Below are 22,151 nucleotides of genomic sequence, written 5' to 3'. Positions count from 1 at the left end.
GTGAGAAATAATCATCCTGCATGTTGACATACTTGTCTCGCATGTTGATATAATTTATCTTCCATATAGGGGACAGAAATATGCCATCATAATCAATAATACTTTTTAATGCTCTAATTTTCTTTATAAAATTTCTTTTAGCTATGCTCCATCCCTGCTACACTACGACTCACTTTAGAAAAAAAAAATCAAATCTCCTTGATTAATCCATAGAGATACTTTTTTACTAAGTGCGTAATTTGTTTTTCAAAGAGGATTGTAGGGTACCTTTGTAGTTGAGAATTGTAAGATACCTTTGTAGTTGATCAAATATCACCTGATTTTGTCTTTAAAGCATGACTTCGTATTTTTCCGAGGTCAAACTTCCAATTTGCTTTTCTTAGATTAACAAACATGAACACTAGCTAAATGGTAGCACAAAAGCCAAGTAAATGAACGACAGTAACAGGTTATGTGTTGCTATAGTCATATAAAAAAAACCCAAGTATTTGTCTACTTTATTTTGTTAAAATCATCTATATTTGATTCAGGTATTGATTGCTCACAATGAATATACACGAATGTGACTGGGTTTAATTTTAGATTGTTTGTATTCTTAAACTTATAATACATTTTCGGATTATTTACGATTAAACAAAACAACATTGATGTCAAACTATTACATTGTACACATAAAACCCGTTGGTCAAGCTACTTACAAATGATTATCAATATGATATTTCATTATCTTTTCATGATTGCTAAAACCAAAATTCCGAAAGAAGGCAGAGAGAAATATTCCAAATTACGAATATCATTTGCGTGTGGAATAAATCTTAAATCTATTTGAATTACAATGCCTGAGGAATGTAAGTATTACTTTTTACACGATTCTTTTGAATTTCTACGACTTATTCATTGAACATGTATATGTACCAGATATCACAGAAATACACACAATGTTTCAAACAAATTAGCATATAATTGTAATAACATTCAATTTGTATGTCAACAAGTCTGTACCCATATAAGCTACATGTATATGCAAATCTGACTGAAACGATTGGAACAGAAACCAATATCCTTTAATCTCTTTCTCGGACTGCATACAATATTACTTCTTGTTCATCAGATATACGCTCTTTGCTCTTACGAACTCCATAGCAAAAATAAAATATGGTCCCTGAAAGAGGTAAACAGATTGAAGATTAAATGCGAACGTTTGAGAAATGAAGATTGAAAATTGAATGATGTAGTAACTCCAAACTTACCGATAAGAAGCCAGATAGAAAATCTCAACAACGCATTTGATTGAAGTGACGTCAGTAGAAAAATATTTAGAGTTAGTGAAAACAACGGCAGTATTGGCACACCCGGGGTTCTGTATAACAATTTGCTGTGGTTTTGTGGTTGTTTGCATAAAACAAAGGCAGACACTGCCATTGTTCCCAGAATGACGAGCAACAAAAAGATGGACCACCACGATCCATTGCAGATATATTTCAAACCGAATGTAACCATAAGAGAGACCACCACCGAGGACAAGAGGTAAATAACGATGCACAGCAAAGATATTAACCAGGAAGTGGCCGAAGGTTCTCTGACGTCATTCAGATGCAGTGGAAATAAAACACTCTCACTCCCCACGGACGTCATGCTCACAATGCTGTTCATTTTCTTATACGTACTCCCCCTGGGCCTCTCCATTCTTGTCGAATTCTTAAAGGAAATCACATCATCTTGATCCGAACAAAATTGTTTATTGATGTAGGATGGATACGAAAACTCCGTTATGCAGTCATCTTCGTTTGGATCTTCGTATTCCTGAATCATTCCAACACAATCTTGTTGATACCGTAAACACAAAACACACAAAGAGACCACAGAAAATGTCAACAGCGTGCCTGTCCCCAACAGGGACAAAAGAAGGGTTAATTTGCAGCATAAAACAAGAACCATTGATAAACAGATTGTCAGTAATAAGGCTTTCACTGGAATTTTCCCCTTAGAAGTTAAATTCCCTAGACAGTCCGGAAATAATCCATCCCTAGATAAGGAATACATGATTCTGGGAATTGCCAGAAGTAACGATATGGTTCCTGCAAGCAGATATAGGAGGGCTCCCACACTGAATACGTAACGAGCACCCTGTATGTGATGGCTTTCAAAAATTACCGCTATCCCCGCAGTCTCTGAGAAAGTATTTGCAGGGGTCATCAAAGTCACTGCTGCGCTAACAGATGTCATTGATATTATTGTAAGTATGATGACAATTGCAAATGAGACTGGGAAATTTCGGAGAGGGTTCCGCTGTTCTTCCGCCGTGTTAGCGACTGTGTCCACGGTAATGAACGGGAAAACAAGGATGGACGCCCCAGACAATATCTAAAAATAAAATAAATGAGAATATATTTCAAATTACATTTCAATTTCAAAACAGGTCCACTGGACATATCGCTCACCTAAGTAACATATTCTCTTCCTAGTGGCATTCTATCATGTTAACCGATTCTGTCGGAAAGAGCAATAGAGGGAGAAATGATCTATTATTAGATAGATACACTGTATAAGGAGAGCAGCAAGACAGAAACTTCTTTTGAACAGATGCATTCACTTTAACAGTTGGTTCAGGTGAGCTAATATATATGAAAAATTCAAGTTATTCAAATTCGATAAGATATACGCTTTCAATACATTATTTTCCATGTTTGCATGCTACTATCTGACAGATTTCTGTGGCAGCTAGACTCTATAAAACTGATAATGAGTTCCCAATGTCCTCTCGGCGAATTTCTATCATTGTTCCCTTTTCATTTATTCAATAGAGAAAATTTCCTTTGATATGCATGGAAATCAGTTTCTATGGCACTTGAATCACCCCCAGACATATGATCAAACGTTTCAGATGGCATTAAATCATCACGCAGAGTAAAGCATCTACACATATTTGTATTAAATATGAGTAAAGACAAATATGTCACGCAAGCATTCGGAATATGTTCATAAATAATTTCCTATCATGGGACTCAAAAAAGATTTGGAGAATATTTTCAAACCCACATGATTGTCCACCTGTTTCCACGAAAGATCAATGATAAGAGAGAACTATATCCATTTCCTGTTGTGACTAAAGTTCTACATTGGTCAAATATTTAGAATATTGCATTGGAAAGAAAATGAATCAATTTCGTTTTTCTGATCAATTACAATATTTTTACAGCTTAATTATGTTTGTTCAGAATCAATTAGAGCGCAGTCGGATATGGTTTTCCAAACACAACAGGAGACGGCCATGTGAATTTATTTCATTAGAAGGCAATTAATCCAGCTTGTGGATATCGTTTTCATGTTGGACGAGATTATCCTCTTTTGTCTAAAGCAAACCTTCCACGATTTACAGTATAGCAAAATCTGCTCCTAATTTTTGATTTAGCGTATTAAGATCGTTACTGTTTACAGAGATTGATTTTCTATGATGAATTGCTGTGTTGCATTTGTAGATTTTTTGCTATCTTTTCACCAACATGCAATATTTATTAGGAAATGATGGGCTTTTAGCTTCCAAGATACTACTCTATTTCGTAAAATGATGGCTGGAAGTAATAATGATGACATCAATCAATAAAACTTGACGTTATCTGTAGAGTAGAATGGTCTACAATTCTATGTTTACTTGGCATTTGTACTACTCCCAGACAGATACATATCTAACCAGGAACGAATATTTCAATTAACGGATTTTGTCTGTTGGAATAAATATGTCCAACTTCCATATATAACGGGGAACATAGTCAATATTTTAACGTCCCCCGAGTTTATTTGCACATGTCACAGACTGCATACTACATGCAATGGACTCAATGCGTGTACTTACTTTAGAGGATCTATTTGACGCAATCAAAGGTACTGCACTATCTGGCGAAATCACAATTTAGCACTGGTTCTTTGTACAATGTGAGATAGTGGAGATTTTCATTTTGAAAACGTGAAGATAACGAATAGTGATCAATCCCATAATGTCTAAAAAGAATACAAAATGAAGAGTACGGCAAACACAGGACCCCCCCCCCCCCCCCCCCGACCCCCAGTTTAGCGCAACTTTAAATAGCGGCCATGCTTCACATCCAAATGCACTAAATATGAAGACTGTTGAGAGAAGTACATACACAGTATTTTGTTTTCTCAATAGGAGTGTTTCATGGACGAAAAATCAGTTAAAAGTTGTGCTATCCGGTATTTCTTCTCTAATTTTATGAATTTATGTGATCTCATTGTGACCAGGCCTACAACATACAGTTAGAGACTCCCAGGAGAATAAATCTCAGGCTCCTTGTGACCAGGCCTACAACATACAGTTAGATACTCTCAGGAGAATAAATCTCAGGCTCAGATTGAATTCGTTTTCATTGATTGAGATAATTCTAAAAATAATGTAAATAACAGGTTTTAATGTTACGGAGTATTTATAAGATTATCATGACGAACTAGTTTATATGGCTACGAAGACATGTTTTTCTGTTTAACGGATTACAGGAACAAACAAGTAGCTATCATGGTTACATTGCACTTGTTAGCCATTGAACAAGTATAGATAACAAACAATGATAAATCTACTACATCCTATAAAGAATGAGAGAAGGGCAAACACAGACCTCTGGACATGATGTGGATCAGGTGCCTAGGAGGAGAAAAATCCCCAGTTGATCGACCACCACCGCCTTGAGCCTTATATCTTGATCAGGTAAACAGTAATCCGCAGTCAAATTCGGTATGTAAAGAACGGTCTAACAATCGGTATGAAACACATCAGACAGTGTTCGACACAGTAATAGCTTCTATAGAATATTTTGCAAATTATATCACTATAACGACCATAGAATTAACGATATGCTGACTGTAAACTTGACTGTTGAAATCAGTGTAATAACAACTTATTTATAAGTAGCCTGCCTCAATTTTAAAAATTCTTCATACGCAGAACATGCTATATTCAATAGAATATTAAAATATGAAGCAGATATGGAAGGTACAACAATAACAAAAACAAGTCTTTCAATATAGGTGAGAGATTTTTTCGGGATTTTTAAATATTTGTAATGCCTTTGGAATAGCATAAGGAGTCTGTTTCTTCGCCTTTCTGGCTGTGTCAGAAACATTACACTAGTAAGGGTGGTAAATACTTGTCGGAAAAAGTGTCTTGTTGGATGACATTGTGAGGCTGTGATTTCGACATTGTGATCCTTTCAAACCAAGAGAGCTAGCTACAATTAATCTATCTGTAATGGCCTTTTCAATAGTGACAAATTTGACGACCGTGGTGCATTAACCATTGACTTTTATATCGAAAGTTTCAACATTGTATTTATTTTTTGAATTCGATATTTAAAACATTCTTCGATCATTTTACAGAAACAAAGTCGGCATTTCTTCAATCATTGAGAGATGATTCCTCAGGAAAAGCAATGGTGTCATTAGGTCAGTGGAGCATCATCTACAGACTTCAGAATACTTTTTTCATAGGTATCTCTCACTTGACATTATTGCCTTAGAAAAAAAGTTTGAAAGAGTTTGAATTTCCTAATGAATAATTTTAAAAAGTATACCACTCTTGTGAGGAATTCAAATATCCTAACAAATTCATTTTTTTCTGTATTACATTCAACTTTTCTTGTAGGATATCCTACTTTCCTGTAGTATATTTAACTTTCCTATAGGATACTGGAGTTCCTTGTAGGATTATTACAAATTAAAATCGGCTAACTGAATAAGCTCACTGGTTTCAGAGAAGGATACATGTATATTTGAAAACATTCACAAAGACAACAACCGCCAGTTAGTGACAAAATCTTGCATTAACATTCGGTCCAAATTGGCAATCAATAACATGTTGTGTGACCAGTCTGTGTTAAGATCAACCGTACGAAATACATTTGCATACCTAATTCAGGTCAGGGGACTAAAGATATCATCTGGCACTATACGCTTGGAAAACCAAACTGCTATATATCTGTTTTAATCTTGCATATGACACGACTGGGCAAATCAACGACTTCCCGCATCGGAAAAGTAGTCAATACGAAACAAACTGAAGCTTTCGTGAATCTTCTACTTTATACAAAATCAAGATCCATGTGAATCACAAAGGGTGTTTAAAGTTTAAGAATACAGGTAGTTTTTTAGGATGGGTTAAAGAAGTATGATGCAAAAAAGGGGAATTGGGCAGATACATGTCTAGATTAATTGGAAATACAGTTGATCAATCTATCATGCATGCGATGATCATGTATATTACAATAGCTCAGTGGTAGAGCGTTCGCTTCGTGATCAGGAGTTCCGCTCGTACATGGCCGCTGTCAAACCTAAGACGTTAAAATATGTAGTGATTGCTCCTTCGCCAAACGCTGGGCATTCAGAAGTGAGAATTACAGGTTTTCCAGATGTGACCTTAAAATGGGGATATCGTGCGGCGGCAGGCGTTGGCATGTTAAAGAGCCCTTGCTACTACGGCCTATTCACAAAATATCTTACGACTAAGATCAAAATTTACAAACACTGTAATTTCCTTATTTTTCATTTCTTGTAGACTTTCTTAATTAATATGTAAAGTACATCCATGGTTTATAAAAGTTGAATACATACTTATGACCTTGTGATCCGTATTTGATTATCAAACAGAAATATTTTTTCCATCTTAGTCGTAAGATATTTTGTGAATAAGGGCCGCTAAGCATATGCGATACTTCAGCTACAACTGGCGACCTTTCAATATGAGTGACAAATTCTCGACGTGACGTAAAACAGACAACAAACAAACAATGTTCAGTGCAATGAAGAACAATATTTGATACTTTGTTAGCGACACAATACATAATATTGCTAACATTATATGGGTCCAACTTTTAATAGTAGAAGGTTAGAAAATTCATGAAAACGTCGATATAAAGAATTGGACGAGGTTATTTGATGAAGCGTTCTTAATATAGAGTCTACATCTCTGGGATGAGAGGGATCATTGGAAATGCCGAGAAGCATTGGCGCGGTTTTTTATTGCTTCAGGTTATCCAGAGTAAATGATTAAATGTGGGTGATAACAATTCGGAAGATACCACCATAAAAGTACCATTTATCAGCTATGTCGGACCAATACAATTTTTTGCAACGAAATCACTTGGTGCAATAAATAAACAAATTGACACGCAAATTAATATTCCATATTCTCACGAGCAATGGAAATCCTATTTGTTGCTGCCTGGAAATGTTTTCTCGACCATTGAATCTCTGAGATTCGTTCGAAACATCTTTTAAGGTTACCTGAGTCACTCAGGTGAACTATTGCTATCTATTTTTTCCCTGCGTCGTTCAACGTGCAAAGAGCTCTATAATACCAAAACTATGATATTCATAACCCTTGGGTTCAGACCCTAGTATGGAGCAAAGTTGGTCATATAATTAAAATGGATCATATTTTAGAAAAGCTTCTTTATTTCTTGTCGTTACCGAAGCAAATTGTTGGCATGATTATTATGAACATTGAGACCACCAAAACTGTGAAATCCTTGATCTTTTGGTTCAAGTCCTAGGGTGGGCTAAGTTGGTCATATACGGAAAATGCATTATAGCCTAGAAAATCATCTTTACTTCTGAATATCAAGCGTTCAAACTGTTGACATGTTTATAATGAGAAACAATCCCTATACCAAAACTGCAAACCAATGACCCCTTGCAAACCCATGACCCCTTGGTTAAGTTTTCATCCCCCAGAGTGAATCTAAGTTGGTCATAAATCATTTTATCTTAGAAAATAATCTACCTTTGGCCATCAAGGAGACATGTTTATAATGAGCACTTGGCCCTCTGCCAAAATTATGAAATTAATGAGTACCACTTTACTACTGGTCACCAAGCAGACAAACTACGTGTATTTGTATAATTATAATGAGCAATGGGAAAGTCGTGACCCTGGATTCAGGTCCTAACTTTGGACTCAGGTGATCGTATGTTGAAAATACAATATATTTCAGAAAAGCTTTACTCCTGGACAGCAAGCAGACAAACCAAACTGTTTGCATGATTACCTATTGAGCAATAGATAACGATGATTTTTAAAGATCATATATGTGGATACTCAGGTGACCGTTAAGGCCCATGGGCTTCTTGTTTAACTCGTTTTTTTATGCGACAAGGCCATGATACTAATCATCACCATCATCGTGCTATTTTTGTAAAACGTCGGAAATGAAATAACGTTTTAAGTCGTTTTTGGTCGAAAGTGTCATTTTACGTTCCTATTTTGCATTGATTTTTAAAAATTGATATTTCTACCAATGACGTAATCTTGAAATATACAATAAAACAGAAAGCAATGATTGAGGAATAAAAAAAAATATGAATTTAGACCATTTCATCCAGTATATATATATATACATGTACAATGTATGTATTTGAAATCAGAGCGCATAGTAACACTGTTCCTTTTCATTTAACATGCTTTTATTGAATTGAAATAACACTTCTTTAAAGTTGATGAAGATTTACGCATTAATTTCTGATATATTATTATTTTAGGAAAATTATGGTTTTCTGAGAATTGTTTCCAGAATTTTTGAAATGTAATTGACGAACCAATTAATACTGTTTTCCTTTGCGAAAATGTAGAGCTACCGTAGAACAAAATTGTTATGATTGTGCATACATGTATGTACATTTCAAAGATATTACACTGGTAGGGAAAATTCTCTTGCATAAAGTTGCTTGCTTGAAGTTTTGAATTTGATCAAAATCATGCTCTTATAATTTTTGGACTCCATGAGCCATGGTATACTTTAAATTCGGCATCAAATGACGCAGGATTAACACCTCATGAAAAGCACGTCACTGATGCAAAATCAAAATTAAAAATATACGATGAAACCTGTTTAATACGACGTGCATTGAAAGACATTTTTGTTGGAATACACAGTGTAAGAAAAAACAGTGTAAAAAGCAATGAAAATATGAAACAGGGTCGGAATACATAGTGAAACAGATTGCACAGAAGTTTCTCAACTTAATGAAGATTTCAGCTTCTCCATCGTCAACTTCCCACTTACATGTAGCAACTACATGTAGATGAAACCCTGCACAAGCGCGGGAAATCACAATTAAATAATATTGCATAAAGGAAGGACTTTTTATGCCCCCGAGATCGAAGGTCGGGAGGCATATTGTTGTTGTCCTGTCTGTCATTCTGTCTTAAACTTTAACCTTGTTAATAACTTTTGAACAGTAAGTGTTAGAGCTTTGATATTTCACATGAGTATTCCTTGTGACAAGACCTTTCCGTGGGTACCATTTTTGACCCTGGAGTTTGACCTACTTTCAAAAATTTGACATTGGTCATAACTTCTAAATGGTGAATATTAGAGCTTTCATATTGCACATGAGCATTTCTTGTGACAAGATCTTTCTACTGGTACCAAGATATTTGTCCTTGTGACATTGGCCATCTTTGGAAATGGCCATTATCGGGGGCATTTGTGTTTCACAAACACATCTTGTTTAGTGCGTGTGCGCACATGAATTAAATAAACGATATCTTTAATTCAAATGAATTTAAGATTAATTTTTGAATAATTGCGTGTATTAGTTATGTTATAATCATTGATAACATATACAGTAAATAATACTTGATTATTAGGAAGTCACTTGAAACTCCAAATTAAATGTCCCTTGTGTAACATGAATGATCTCTCTCCGTATTTCAAATTAGATAATGATTTTACGAATGCAATCGTAATCCGTCATACCGAATAGTTGACAACAGACAAAATGAACGGTCGTTTATAATTTCCAAATTTGAAACTCGGTATTGCGAATGTGTTTACAATGATAGTTTATATCCAGTGCGACAATTTAAGGCCAACATTATGAATACACGTCGGTTCTTCTCGTCAAACGCAATAATTGAAAACATAATACACTATATGAATGACAAACAGAAACACTGCTATATCGTAAATAGTGGCCGATTTCTTGGACATTGCCAGGTAGTGGGTAAAATGTTTTAACTTTAAAGTTATAAGGCGCAAACTTCCTAGAACAGTCCCGAACCATTCGATATCTGACATATTGGACAGTTTTCGACTTATAACTTACATTCAAGACCTGTGTCATCACAAAACATGTTCAACCAAAGTAAAACCTTTTTTGCGCTTATCCATGTGTTTGTATATATCAGCAACTGTTAATGAATTATTACAGAAAATTGTAACAGTACTAGTGACTTCTATAAACACTGAAAAAATTAAGAACATCGAAAATATCAGATGAATATCATATTTAAGAATTTACCGGTGTCAGATCGTTGGTCTCGGGAGATGGGGAAGTGTCCTTCGTTGAATGATATGTATGTAAGCAATAAAATTATAAATCGTCATAAAATGATCAATATGGGCCTAGTCAAAACTATTATAAGCAAAACTAACACGGAACACCTACACAATTTTATGTTGATCATATTGTGAACCAATCGCAACTTCTCGGGTTCGTTTTTTCGGCTTGCCAGAAAGCCCCAAGAATGTGCGATTGGTTGTAGACCTATAATTGTAAGCGTCTATGATGTTGCTTCGTTCTGGAAATTTCCATAAGAATGATTTAAGAGCATATTTTATTTATTGTACAATTATCAAAACTTTTTTCTTCTTCTGTAAGATCAAAATCAAGCATGGATAAACAACGGATTTACTTCATATCGTATTACCTTAAGTTGTAAACTGGCTTAGATCCGCCAAAGCATGTTCACCACTATATTCCGATTTTTGCTATTTCAGTGTACATGTAGTTTATCGAAAACGAAAGTAGGTTTTTAATTAATTTTACGATATTTACTAATCACGTACGATTTTATTATATAGCTTACGGACTTTACCTCACATATAAAACAACATTAAAGATACACGCAGTAATTCTGGAGCAAGCGTTTCGGAGTTTATTGTTATCAACTGCATGTAGATATGTTAAATATATTATAGAGTGGAGTAATACAACTCACCCCTTGTATTCCAAACTGAAAGAAGCCGTCACCACCCGTCCAGTTGTCATGTTTTACATGGAAAAATCCCACACAGATGATGGAAAAGACGACCACACCGCCCAAGATACACAGGATACAGTTGATTATAGTAGATAACTATAAAAATATATGCCTATTAAAGAGTAGTGTTTCTAATAACAAATTATGATACAACACAAAGAGAAAGAGAGAGAGAGTATCTTGCCAACATATTGTATTGAAAAATAAATATTAGATTGAAAATGAAAACTAAGCTGTACATATATGTACTTAACGTTAGAATAGATATATGCTGCACTTGGTTATACCTTGGTACTAATCAGCATGGTAATGGTACACACAATCAGTACTGCTACAGCAATAAGATCAGGTGATTGATCGGTATTAATTCCATCTGACCATTGAAGTGACGTATTCATCCACCTGTACATACAGTAAATATGTTAAGCTTTGTTAATCAGAGGAAGGACAGATGAATTTTCGTTTAGAAATTAGATAAAAACCGCCATATTAGATTAATTATGATATAATTTCATGAGAGTATAGACTACGACGCTTTACGTCGGCATGCTTCGTGAAGCGCCTGGAGCCTTGCGGTTCAAAATGATTTTTATTTTATTTTTTGGTATCTACACTCTACTTTCATTTTTGTCGTTGGAATAGACACACACGCATTTGTACTATATTCACTAAAAATTTAATTGTTCACCACTGCTGCGCATTCATGAGGAAGTGTATATCATTACAATTTATAAAAATATCAAATGGAAAAATATTGGAAGTGTAAATACATGTATATCATATTCTACCACTGTTATTCTAGAGATCAAAGTAATGGTGTGTCCATTATTCCCCAATATATACATGTACGTCATGCACCGATTAATCAATAGATTTTCAGTATAGTGATACATGTTGTAAACTTCCACAAGAAAACAATTACATGTATATGGTTTAAATGTAATACTTATTGAGACGATATCGGTTTCATGTCTTCGACCCAATCAGACGTTGTGTTTTGCCGTAAAACAGCTGTTACATGAAGACCTATTTTATGGCTCTTCCGCGATCGTACCTACTGTTTTTTTGTTTGTTTGTTTTTGTTGTTGTTGTTTTTGTTTTGTTTTGTTTTGTTTTGTTTTGTTTTGTTTTGTTTTGTTTTGTTTTGTTTTGTTTTGTTTTTTTGGTTTTTTTTTTATTATTGCTTATACAGCAATAAAATCGACAAGAGGATTTTATTTTACTATTCTAAAATTTATCAGCATATAAAACTTTGGTCCCCAATTGTGGGTCCACCTTACCCCTGAGGAACGTGATTTGAATAAACTTGAATCTACTCTTTCTCAGAAAGCTTTTGTGTATGTTTTCACTTTTCTGACCTAGTGGTTCTTGAGAAGAAGAAATTTTCCCAATAGATCTGAGTGTAAAACATTGATCCCCTATTGTGAACCCACCCACCCCGTTTGTGATTTGCACAAACGTTACATCTACTCTATACCATGGAAGTATCATGTAATGCTTTATTTTTCTGGCCTAGTGGTATTTGAGAAGATTTTAAAAGATTTGTTCTTTAAATTCGCATTTCAAAATTTGATCCTCCATTGTGACCCTAGCTATCCTACTCCTGAAGGCCATGATTTGAACAAACTTGAATCAGCACTATGCCAGCAAGCTTTCATGTAAATTTCAACTCTTCTGACCTAGTGGTTCTTGAGAAGATTTTTAAATGACTCCACCCTATTTTTGCATGTTCTTGATTATCTTCCCTTTGAAAGGGGTATGGCCCTTCAGTTGAACAAACTTGAATCCTCTCCACCCAAGCATGATTTGTACCAAGTTTGATTCAAATTGGCCCAGTGGTTCTGGAGAAGATGAAAATGTGAAAAGTTTATGGAGAGATGACAGATAAAATGTGATCCAAAACGTTCACCTGAACTGAAAGTTCAGGTGATCTAAAGAGCAATCGTGTAAACAATCACAGCGACACACAGACAAGTTTCCCTCTTCCACGTGTATGTAGATTTGTTGAACTGTATATTCAGAGCAGATTATTACATCACATTGATATATTAGTAATCCGTCAACATCAAACTAAATATCTCTCAAAATAGTAGACCCTACAATCTCACCAATTTCGTCAGTGTGTATTCCGTTTCAGAAGCTGCCATGACGTCACAAAATGACTATATAGGGAAACGATCAGCTGTATATTTCAGGTCCGCAGTAAAATAAAAATAAAGCTGTTGTTTTCGTGGATATTGCAGGACAACCTCCTCAGTCTTGAAATCTTGTTGGGTTTTTTCGAAGCTACGTTAGCATATCTCGACCACGGACGTTATCCTGCACCATCCACAAAAACCCGTGCTTTATTTCTCAAATATCTGCAACACTATCGTAATTTAGATAAAGTGTACAGTATGATAATTGCCATTTTTGCATATTTCTACATGGATTGATGGAATTAATATGACTTGCTTTATTGTGTTCGCTCGTACAATACATGCCTTTAGAAAATCTTGCTGACAAATGAAAGTCAATGTTTCTGATCAAAAGAGAAAGCCGACAAAGATTCTTGTCAAGAGGGAAGAGCCTCTGATGCGTTAAACATCGTCTTTTCGTCCTTTAATCACACTATTTAAATAGTGCATTGCTTACTATGTCGATAAGCTTGAATCATAGAAAATCGAATTCATTAATCGAGTATTTATCAAGTTGCAATCTAAGTGGACGATATTTTCCCGCGGTCGGAAAGGTTTTGAGTGGCAGGTTGACCATGCAGAAATGCACAAATCATGGATAGGTAAGATTTACTGCATGATAAAAAAGCTACATCTTGATAATTGTACATATACGATGTTTTAAGGAGGAATAACACACCAGAGAAATTTGATATGGATGGGAAGCGGAGGATACATAATGTATGTAATAATATTGTGAAGTTGAAAAGTTTGAATTTTACCTTATTTACAAATTTTAGTTTTTGAAAATGCATTTTAAGTAGAAAGTAATCTGGAAAAAAATAAAACACTACCAAATTTGAACCCACAACCCTACTGAGCTACCTAGCTAGGCGATTCGATTTAAAAGGAATATCTATGTATGTATAATATTTATATTTTTCGAAAGAAAGTCAGCCATTACGATGATGTATTATTCCTCCTTAATAATGACCTTATTCTGTTGATCCACTGAACGTATTGTGTAATCATGCAACAAGTTTACATTTCGTTCACGTGTTATGTTGTACCTTGGTATGGAATTGTTCGTGATGTGTCCAAAGTACTGGCTCCACGCTTTGGCACCTATCGCCACACCAATGGCGTGTTCAAGGATCATGCTCCATCCCACCATAAACCCACATAATTCTCCGATAGTAGCATAAGTATATAGATATGCCGACCCAGCTCGGGGGAGCCGTAAAGAGAATTCGGAGAAACAAAATCCTGCAAAATACACAAACAGCTAATCTAATTCACTAACTGTAATATTCTCATCCAAAGATTTGACACACATTTGTGTACTTTAAACTGCTAATGTAGGGATGGATACTTATTTTAGCAAGATGTCTTGGACTAAAATTGATGTGCTTAGCCACCTTGCTCTCTCCGATACATGGAGCAGAAACTTGGGATTCGAAATGAAAATGTTTCCTATATAATTTTTCCTGTTACATCTGTCGTAAATGATTGATTGTATATTGTTTAACGTCCCTCTCGAGAATTTTCACTCATATGGAGACGTCGCTATTGCCAGTGAAGGGATGCAAAATTTATATGTTCGGCGCTTATGGACATTGAGCAGGGAGGAATCTTTATCGTGCCACAACGACCGTCCTATTTAGTCGCCTCTTACGACAAGCAAGGGGTACCGAGGACCTATTCTAACCCGGATCACCACGGGAATTGAACAATTATTTAATTAATGCTTGATATGAAAAACAAAATTATTTTTAAACCATTGTATGAATGACAATTTGGTTACAGTTTATAATCGTATCGTTTCCTATTCTTTCTCCATCAATAGTAAGGGGCACTTGCAACTGCACATTTATTTTACGGTATGTAGAATGGTATAAAATTGAATTTGTCCTTTCCCTGCAAATGGATCAAAGAGAAGTTTTCAGATAGTATATGTTCAGTAAGAACCAAAAGTAAGGTGACTAGACAACTGAGTACCCACATGTATACATTCAAGTGTAAACAATTGCGTATAATTAATTTTGAGATAAAAAAAAAAACGGGAAGAAATCACATGTAGAACAGTAGATAATCGCGATAATGAACTTATATACATGTATTTAGATAATCGCAATCATGAACGGGCTGATAATCGCAATAATGAAAGGGTAAATAATCGTAATGATTAAAGGGCAAATAATGAATGGGTTAATAATCTCAATAATGAATGGGTAAATAATCGCAATGATGAATGGGTTAATAATCGCAATAATGAACGGGTAAATAATCGCAATAATGAATGGGTTAATAATCGCAATAATGAACGGGTAAATAATCGCAATGATAAATAGGTTAATAATAGCAAAAATGAACTGGAAGATATCGCAATAATAAATGGAATAATAATCGCAATAATGAACGGGCTATTAATCGCAATAATGAACGGGTTAGTAATCGCAATAATGAACGGGTAAATAATCGCAACAATGAACAGGTAAATAATCGCAATAATGAATGGGTTAATAATCGCAATAACGAACGGGTAAATAGTCGCAATAATGAATGGGTTAATAATAGCAATAATGAACTCGTAAATAATCACAATAATCAACAGGTTAATAATCGCAATAATGAACTCGTAAATAATCGCAATAATGAATGGGTTAATAATCGCAATAATTATCGGGTTATTAATCACAATAATGAACGGGTAAATAATCGCAATAATGAATGGGTTAATAATAGCAATAATGAACTCGTAAATAATCGCAATAATGAACAGGTTAATAATCGCAATAATGAACGGGTTGTTAATCGCAATAATGAACGGGTAAATAATCGCAATAATGAATGGGTTAACAATCGCAACAATGAACGCGTTAATAATCGCAATAATGAACAGGTAAATGACACAATTATATAGCAATCATATAAATTCATCAAGAAACATATGGAGTGATATTTACATTTACTTTTTAATCCTTTAATAAAAAAAAACGGAGAGTTTTAATGATATTTGCTTATGACTGCAAAGACCACAGCACTAAAGTCTGTTAAGCGTATGAACACCAGGGCCGTAAATTAACCTTCAATTTGGAGGAGGCAGGAAATTAGGCGGGGGTCTGGGGGCCGCCCAGGCCCCCAGACGCTGAGCACATTTTGTGCACACTGAACACGTTTCGTGCAAAATCCTTGATTCTAGGGCCTTCTAAGATGTTACTTGACTAACTCATTCTAAAAGAAAGATTTGGAATGCTTTTTAAGGGAGGTATCATGTTCTTAGTTATTGGAAACAACATAAATTCTAATGAACTTTAAATTTTAATTTTTTTTGGCTCAAAAGTTGGAGGAGGCAGCTGCCTCCTCCGCCTCCATGTAATTTACGGCCCTGAACACTGTCGAACATGTCGTCTGCATCTCGGCCCACAGAAACCTGTATTTTGTCTGTAATGATTATAGTAGGGGTCTATACCATACCATCTCCTATAAAATATTATCACCCCTTATTAGGGAGTGGCATGGAATAGACCCCTATTATTATTATTATTATTACAGACAAAATTACCGGTTCCTGTTTTTGGTCGAACGAGTGCAGAATGAAAGCTTTGTTGCCCATTCCCGTCTTAGACAACATCAATGCACCCCTTTCGATGCCTAGATAAGTTGATCTTACCTCTAATGGGGTTAATATTACCAAACAAACACATTAAAGAAATTAATCCAAATGCTGGATGTTTCAACAATTCTTCATTCAGTTATTGTACTTTCAATTTCTCGACAAACGCTAGGCATCAGATGTGAATGTCACGGGTCCTCGGAGATGACCTTAAGGGATGACCCGTGTCACAGTAGGTGTGGCACGCTAAAGAACCCTCACTGCTCAATGGCCGTAAGCGCCGAGCATAGGCCTAAATTTGAAGCCCTTCAGAGGTCTTGGTGACGTCTCTATATGAGTGAAAAATCCTCGAGAGAGACTTTAAACAAGATACAATCAATCAATTTCTCAAAGTAACAATATGGCTGACTCGCATCATAGTGATTATACCTATGCTGTGTACAAATAAATGAATTTGAAAAAGATATAAACTTTTGAAAGTTCAGATTGTACAACTTTGTTAATAATTTGATGTTTATGGCATCAATTCAAGAATTGGCCATGGATTAACTTGTTTTCCGCATTGCACATTCTTTCCGGTTACTAACGCGCGTTATTCCATTTGTTTGCACACACCGTTGCGGTTGTGAAATTACATCTTTTTTAAAAAGGCATTGCTTAATTATGTTGTAAACAAATACGAGGCCACACCGCTTCGGAACTGACAAACAGATAATTCAGACATAAAGGAATCTGCAAAAGGATGCATGTATTTGTATCATTTTGGCTATAAGCTTTCCTGAAGAAAATTATTTTTGTGGTAACACTATGTACATGTAAAATGCCTGATTGTTACTATGTCCCATCCAAAACAAATACATGTATAAGGAAAAAATTTGGAGATTAAACTCCAAATTAGGATTATTTAAAAAACAATATGCTATTTTGTAGCTGAGTGACTTTAAAAGATATTCACACAAAGGATTATAAGGAACGGGGATTTAGAATATAAAATGTGTTATATACTTAAAGGGATCAATGCCATTTGGCTGTTTTGTACAACTCTCCACTTGTTCGATATTCCAATTATTCTACAGCAAATGATCCTCTCGATGATAAGGTTACACCGCCTTGCACTAATCGTCACGTTACAGAAAATTCTCTAAGAAAACCATTATTTCAGTGTTCTGTAAACCGCAATAGACATTAGTGAGTTGAAACGTCGATATGGCAAACACCCGCTCTGCAACAAAAGGTATCACATTGTTGATCTCGATTCATTGCATTGTCGAGCAATAATCCATCAAGAGACGTCCATATGAATACGCAAATGTATCCTTTCATAGTGGTAGATGAAAACACTTCTTCGCAGAAATTATTAACGTTTAAAAATTTAACAAAGCATTGTTTCGGTGATTAAGAAAAACTTCTACATGTAGACACTATGTACCAACGTATGAAATTATCGTCATTTTTCAATAAATGTTTAAGAGATGTTTAATTGACCGCTGTATGATATGATACATATCAGAAGAGAAAGAACATCTTACCTGAGAGTATAGCACTGGTACCAGCGATCAAGACAGAGAGCACCACTGCAGGACCCGCCACGGAACGAGCGACATAGGTAATCAGTACGTACACAGCCAATCCTACGGAACCGCCAAATCCTAAAACCAGAAATTCAACTTATCAAGTCATCAACTAGACCCGCCAAAACTACAACGACAACTATCCTCATCCAGTCATTAACCAGATTTCCCAAAAACCTACAGTCGAAAACTCTCCCCATCCACTCATCAACCGAACCCTACAACCGGAAACTTTCCCCCACCCACTCATCAACCGAACCTTACAACCAGAAACTTTCCTCAAAATGGCGTACCATCTCTCCTCCTGTGTTTAGTAAACCAGAAATGATAAAAGAATTCAATAGGTTACAAGAGGAATATGTTTTGGTTCCAGCTGACAAAGCTTGTAACAATGTTGTCTTTGTTTGCAAGGCTCGTTATTTAAACTCTATATTAAACGAACTTGACATTAATTCCACATTTGGAAATCCTACTTATATTCTAACATCCCTTTCAAAAGATGAAGTTTTCAAAATCATTAAACACGTTTAATATCCCAGTCACTGGGACGAATGATTTGAGTTACTGTACCTATATTGGATTCCGAAATTTCACAAAAACCTTTACAAACATAGATACATTGCTGGATCCAGTAAGAATATTCTACCAAGCTCCTATCGAAAAAATCAACTGCTGTGAAGGAGAGACTTAACTGTAAAACACAATGTCTATTTACATTGATTTAATTTAAAAGGTTTAGTTATGGCACGTTTCTCTGGGTTTCATTTTCATTATGTCTTATTTTTGCAGTATCATGCAGCGTTTGAGGTGCAAAAATATAGTCATAATTTAGGGTGTTTTCGTGCTACTGGTAATGCATTTTTTCATTATATTCTGCATCAACAATACGGAAATTCATCGGCAAAATATGTTTCCCTGTAACAGTACGGAAATAAAGAGAGCGAGACAAAATACATTAACTAAGAGGCAAGGTATTCCTTGTGGTAACCGTTTGCAGTATTCGTGATTATTTTACATTTATTTGATGAAACTAAACACAAAAATGCCATCAACTTTATGTTCAAGTGGTGCGTTATGACACCGTTTTCTCGATGATGTGAAAGCATTTCGTCTTTATGTTCTGACAGAAAGAGCATTGTACCATTATTCATTGAGGGCATTTGGTTTGATTGTGGTGGCTTTCATTTTACAAAGCATTATGCCGTGATCCGCATTGAACCGAATGATTACTCTGATTTATAGCGTGATAATATGACTGTGTTTGCAGATCGCGAATGATATAATATCTGAACTGCTGTTCATGGGAAACATTTTCCATGATTTTGCGGAAAACGTAATCTGAGGTTATCCAGATCATTACAATTTTATTTGATATACCATTTTGTTACGTCTTAAAGCGTACCTATGCCAAGAACATCCGGGATATTGAGCTGTCTTTTTAAATCTGTCTCCAGCAGACGCTTGTTGTCGATTAGTTTCTTCCTGGAGATAGCTGTTAGCAACTTTGTACAAGTCATGTTCCACCTGCAAAGAGAACGGGTGTTCACTAAATAGGCACACTATTAGGCCCAAGCTAAAAAAAAAAGGGGGGGCATGTCAAATGTTACTAGATTCGGTCTACCCATTCCAATTGTATATTCTTCTGTTTGTATTGTATGATTTTTCATTTTTGTAATGAAAGGTGAAGATAACGAACAGCGATCAATGTCATAACTCCTATAAGCAATACAAAATAGAGAGTTGGACAAACACAGACCCCTAAACATACCAGAGGTGGGATCAGGTGCCTAGGAGGATACCTCTAAATTTACTACATGTAATATATACTTTATACCAACTCGATGAATGTCGTACTTATGAAATGGAGGAACAATTGACATTTGAATAATTGTTAACTATAAAATTTGTGTAATTTGAGTTCACATATATATAAACTAAGATTGTATAACAAAATACAGTCTATTATTCTACTTACATTGCAATCGCTTATTTTGGTGGTAGACTTAAAGACAAATCATCTCCAGGGAGGAACTTACTACTGATATTATAGTATATACATACTGCAGGGGAAAATATGGGTGGCGAGAGCGAGAACAAAAATTTAGACATTCCGGATGAAAAAGTGGCCTACAATCAACCTCGATTTTGTATTTGAAAAAAACAACATGTACAGACGCTACCTAAAATCGAAGACGAAATTTCTGTAGACACAGGAAATTGAAATATTCACTGTTGATCAGTTCAATATGAAACAAAAGTTAACAAAACTTGCATTTTTTCAAATAAAAATCTTAAGTGGACTAATAAATTCAATCCACTATTCAAATGTTGTAAATTGTGTAATGTAATAAATCTATAATTCGTAATCGGGATCGAGATGCAAAATGAAGCTTCTGATATGGTCGACATTTCTGATTTCGCTTATTGTGAACTTCGGTTTTAATTAAAGAAAAAGATTGGTACCCTGAATTTCAATATATCCGGAGTAAGCTGTATTGGTGATTTTGTATTCAAGGGAACGATATCTAAATAGACGAAAATACCTACCACGTGCGCTGTAGACAATCAGTAACAAACCAAATAAGTTATTTTATCCAGATTTTGACTGAGAAATGAAAGTTACGTTTCACTTAAAGTTTCTTAAATCACTCACTCACTAACTCAATTCGTCCTTCTAAAAGTTGGTGAAATATCCACTCAACCGGTCAAAATTGCAACTTCTTGGGTCTTTCCGGCAAGCTCAGGAAGGCGCTTCAAACATATTGCGTTCACCAGAAATACGAAATGTGCACCAAATTAACACTTTTAACCATTGTGTAGGTCAGTAATTACTGATCATTAACATGTTTTTAAGCTTACTTTAGGAAGATTTCATTGTTTCTAGGAAATATTTATTGGAAAAAATTAATAACTCTGTATCGTCGTAGTTTGATAAGAAAAGGGAGGTTGTGGTAATATATTCGAGATTGTTCTCCTGCTTGCCGGAAAGGTCGGAGAATGCGCAATTAAATATTGGTGAAGTCTTGTGAAATTCACACTCATGCACTCACTCATTCACTCAATCAATCAGTCCGCCCTAAAATTGGTGAAATCTACACTCAATCAATTACATTAAATCCACCCGACCGCCAGTCAGTCAGTCAGTGCAGATGCTGGTACCCATACAGGTATGCCCAACATTCTCTAGTAATGCAGTGATGCAGAGTGCGGATACGGCATATAGCATCCACTATGGTATTACCTAGTTATATTGTAATGAACCCACTTAATGGAATTTTCAAATCTTTCATATGGCACACAAGTATTAACTCTCAATCTAATATCGATTGACACTCTAAATATGGACATACGCGAGCTGGCGAGGTTATCTTTGTGCATAGAGCTCATGGATTTCAGAGAGATTGCATAAAAGGAAATTGAACTTTAATTTTTTATAACTTTTCAATATTATAACATGCATTCTAATTCAGCTGCTTTAAAAGGAAGTGGGCGTTTAAGTCAACACAGAGATATTTGTTTGATCTTTTATAATTCCAGGTAAGTGGACCAGAGAAGAATAAAGTCTGACTTTTAATCGATTCTGAAATGCAATCAACGAATCCTCACTAATGAATAAAATTGTCAACACATTTTAGAGTCTTCTTTGATTGTTTTTATATGAAGCAGTATTTTAAGATAGATTATGTCTGCAATTTTATGAAAATTTAAAAGAATGTGTTCGCATTCATCAAGATAGGCGGGACATCAACAAACTCCTT

The 22,151-nt window shown here is 35.2% G+C and overlaps 1 protein-coding gene across 4 annotated transcripts in view; it reads right to left on the bottom strand.

Moving 5' to 3' along the window:
* Positions 1–480: 480 nt before the first annotated feature.
* Positions 481–22,151, bottom strand: part of LOC125653456 (probable cationic amino acid transporter) — a 30,052-nt gene continuing 8,381 nt past the window's right edge. For 3 of the 4 annotated variants that reach the window (XM_048882945.2, XM_048882954.2, XM_048882937.2), the window contains exons 2-8: positions 19,796–19,917; positions 18,352–18,471; positions 14,277–14,472; positions 11,338–11,452; positions 11,009–11,146; positions 1,251–2,364; positions 481–1,162 (exon numbers count right to left, since the gene is read on the bottom strand). In XM_048882945.2, the coding sequence (XP_048738902.2) occupies positions 1,065–1,162; positions 1,251–2,364; positions 11,009–11,146; positions 11,338–11,452; positions 14,277–14,472; positions 18,352–18,471; positions 19,796–19,910 (1,896 nt within the window). In that variant the 5' untranslated portion in view covers positions 19,911–19,917 and the 3' untranslated portion in view covers positions 481–1,064. Of the gene's footprint in view, positions 2,365–11,008; positions 11,147–11,337; positions 11,453–14,276; positions 14,473–18,351; positions 18,472–19,795; positions 19,918–22,151 lie in introns of all 4 variants that reach the window. The other variant, XM_056150584.1, reaches the window with a different exon arrangement.

This window comes from Ostrea edulis, chromosome 1 (assembly GCF_947568905.1).
Source record: "Ostrea edulis chromosome 1, xbOstEdul1.1, whole genome shotgun sequence".
NCBI lineage: Eukaryota > Metazoa > Mollusca > Bivalvia > Ostreida > Ostreidae > Ostrea > Ostrea edulis.
Note: the sequence above shows the minus strand (reverse complement) of the source record. Positions and strands in the feature narration are given on the sequence as shown.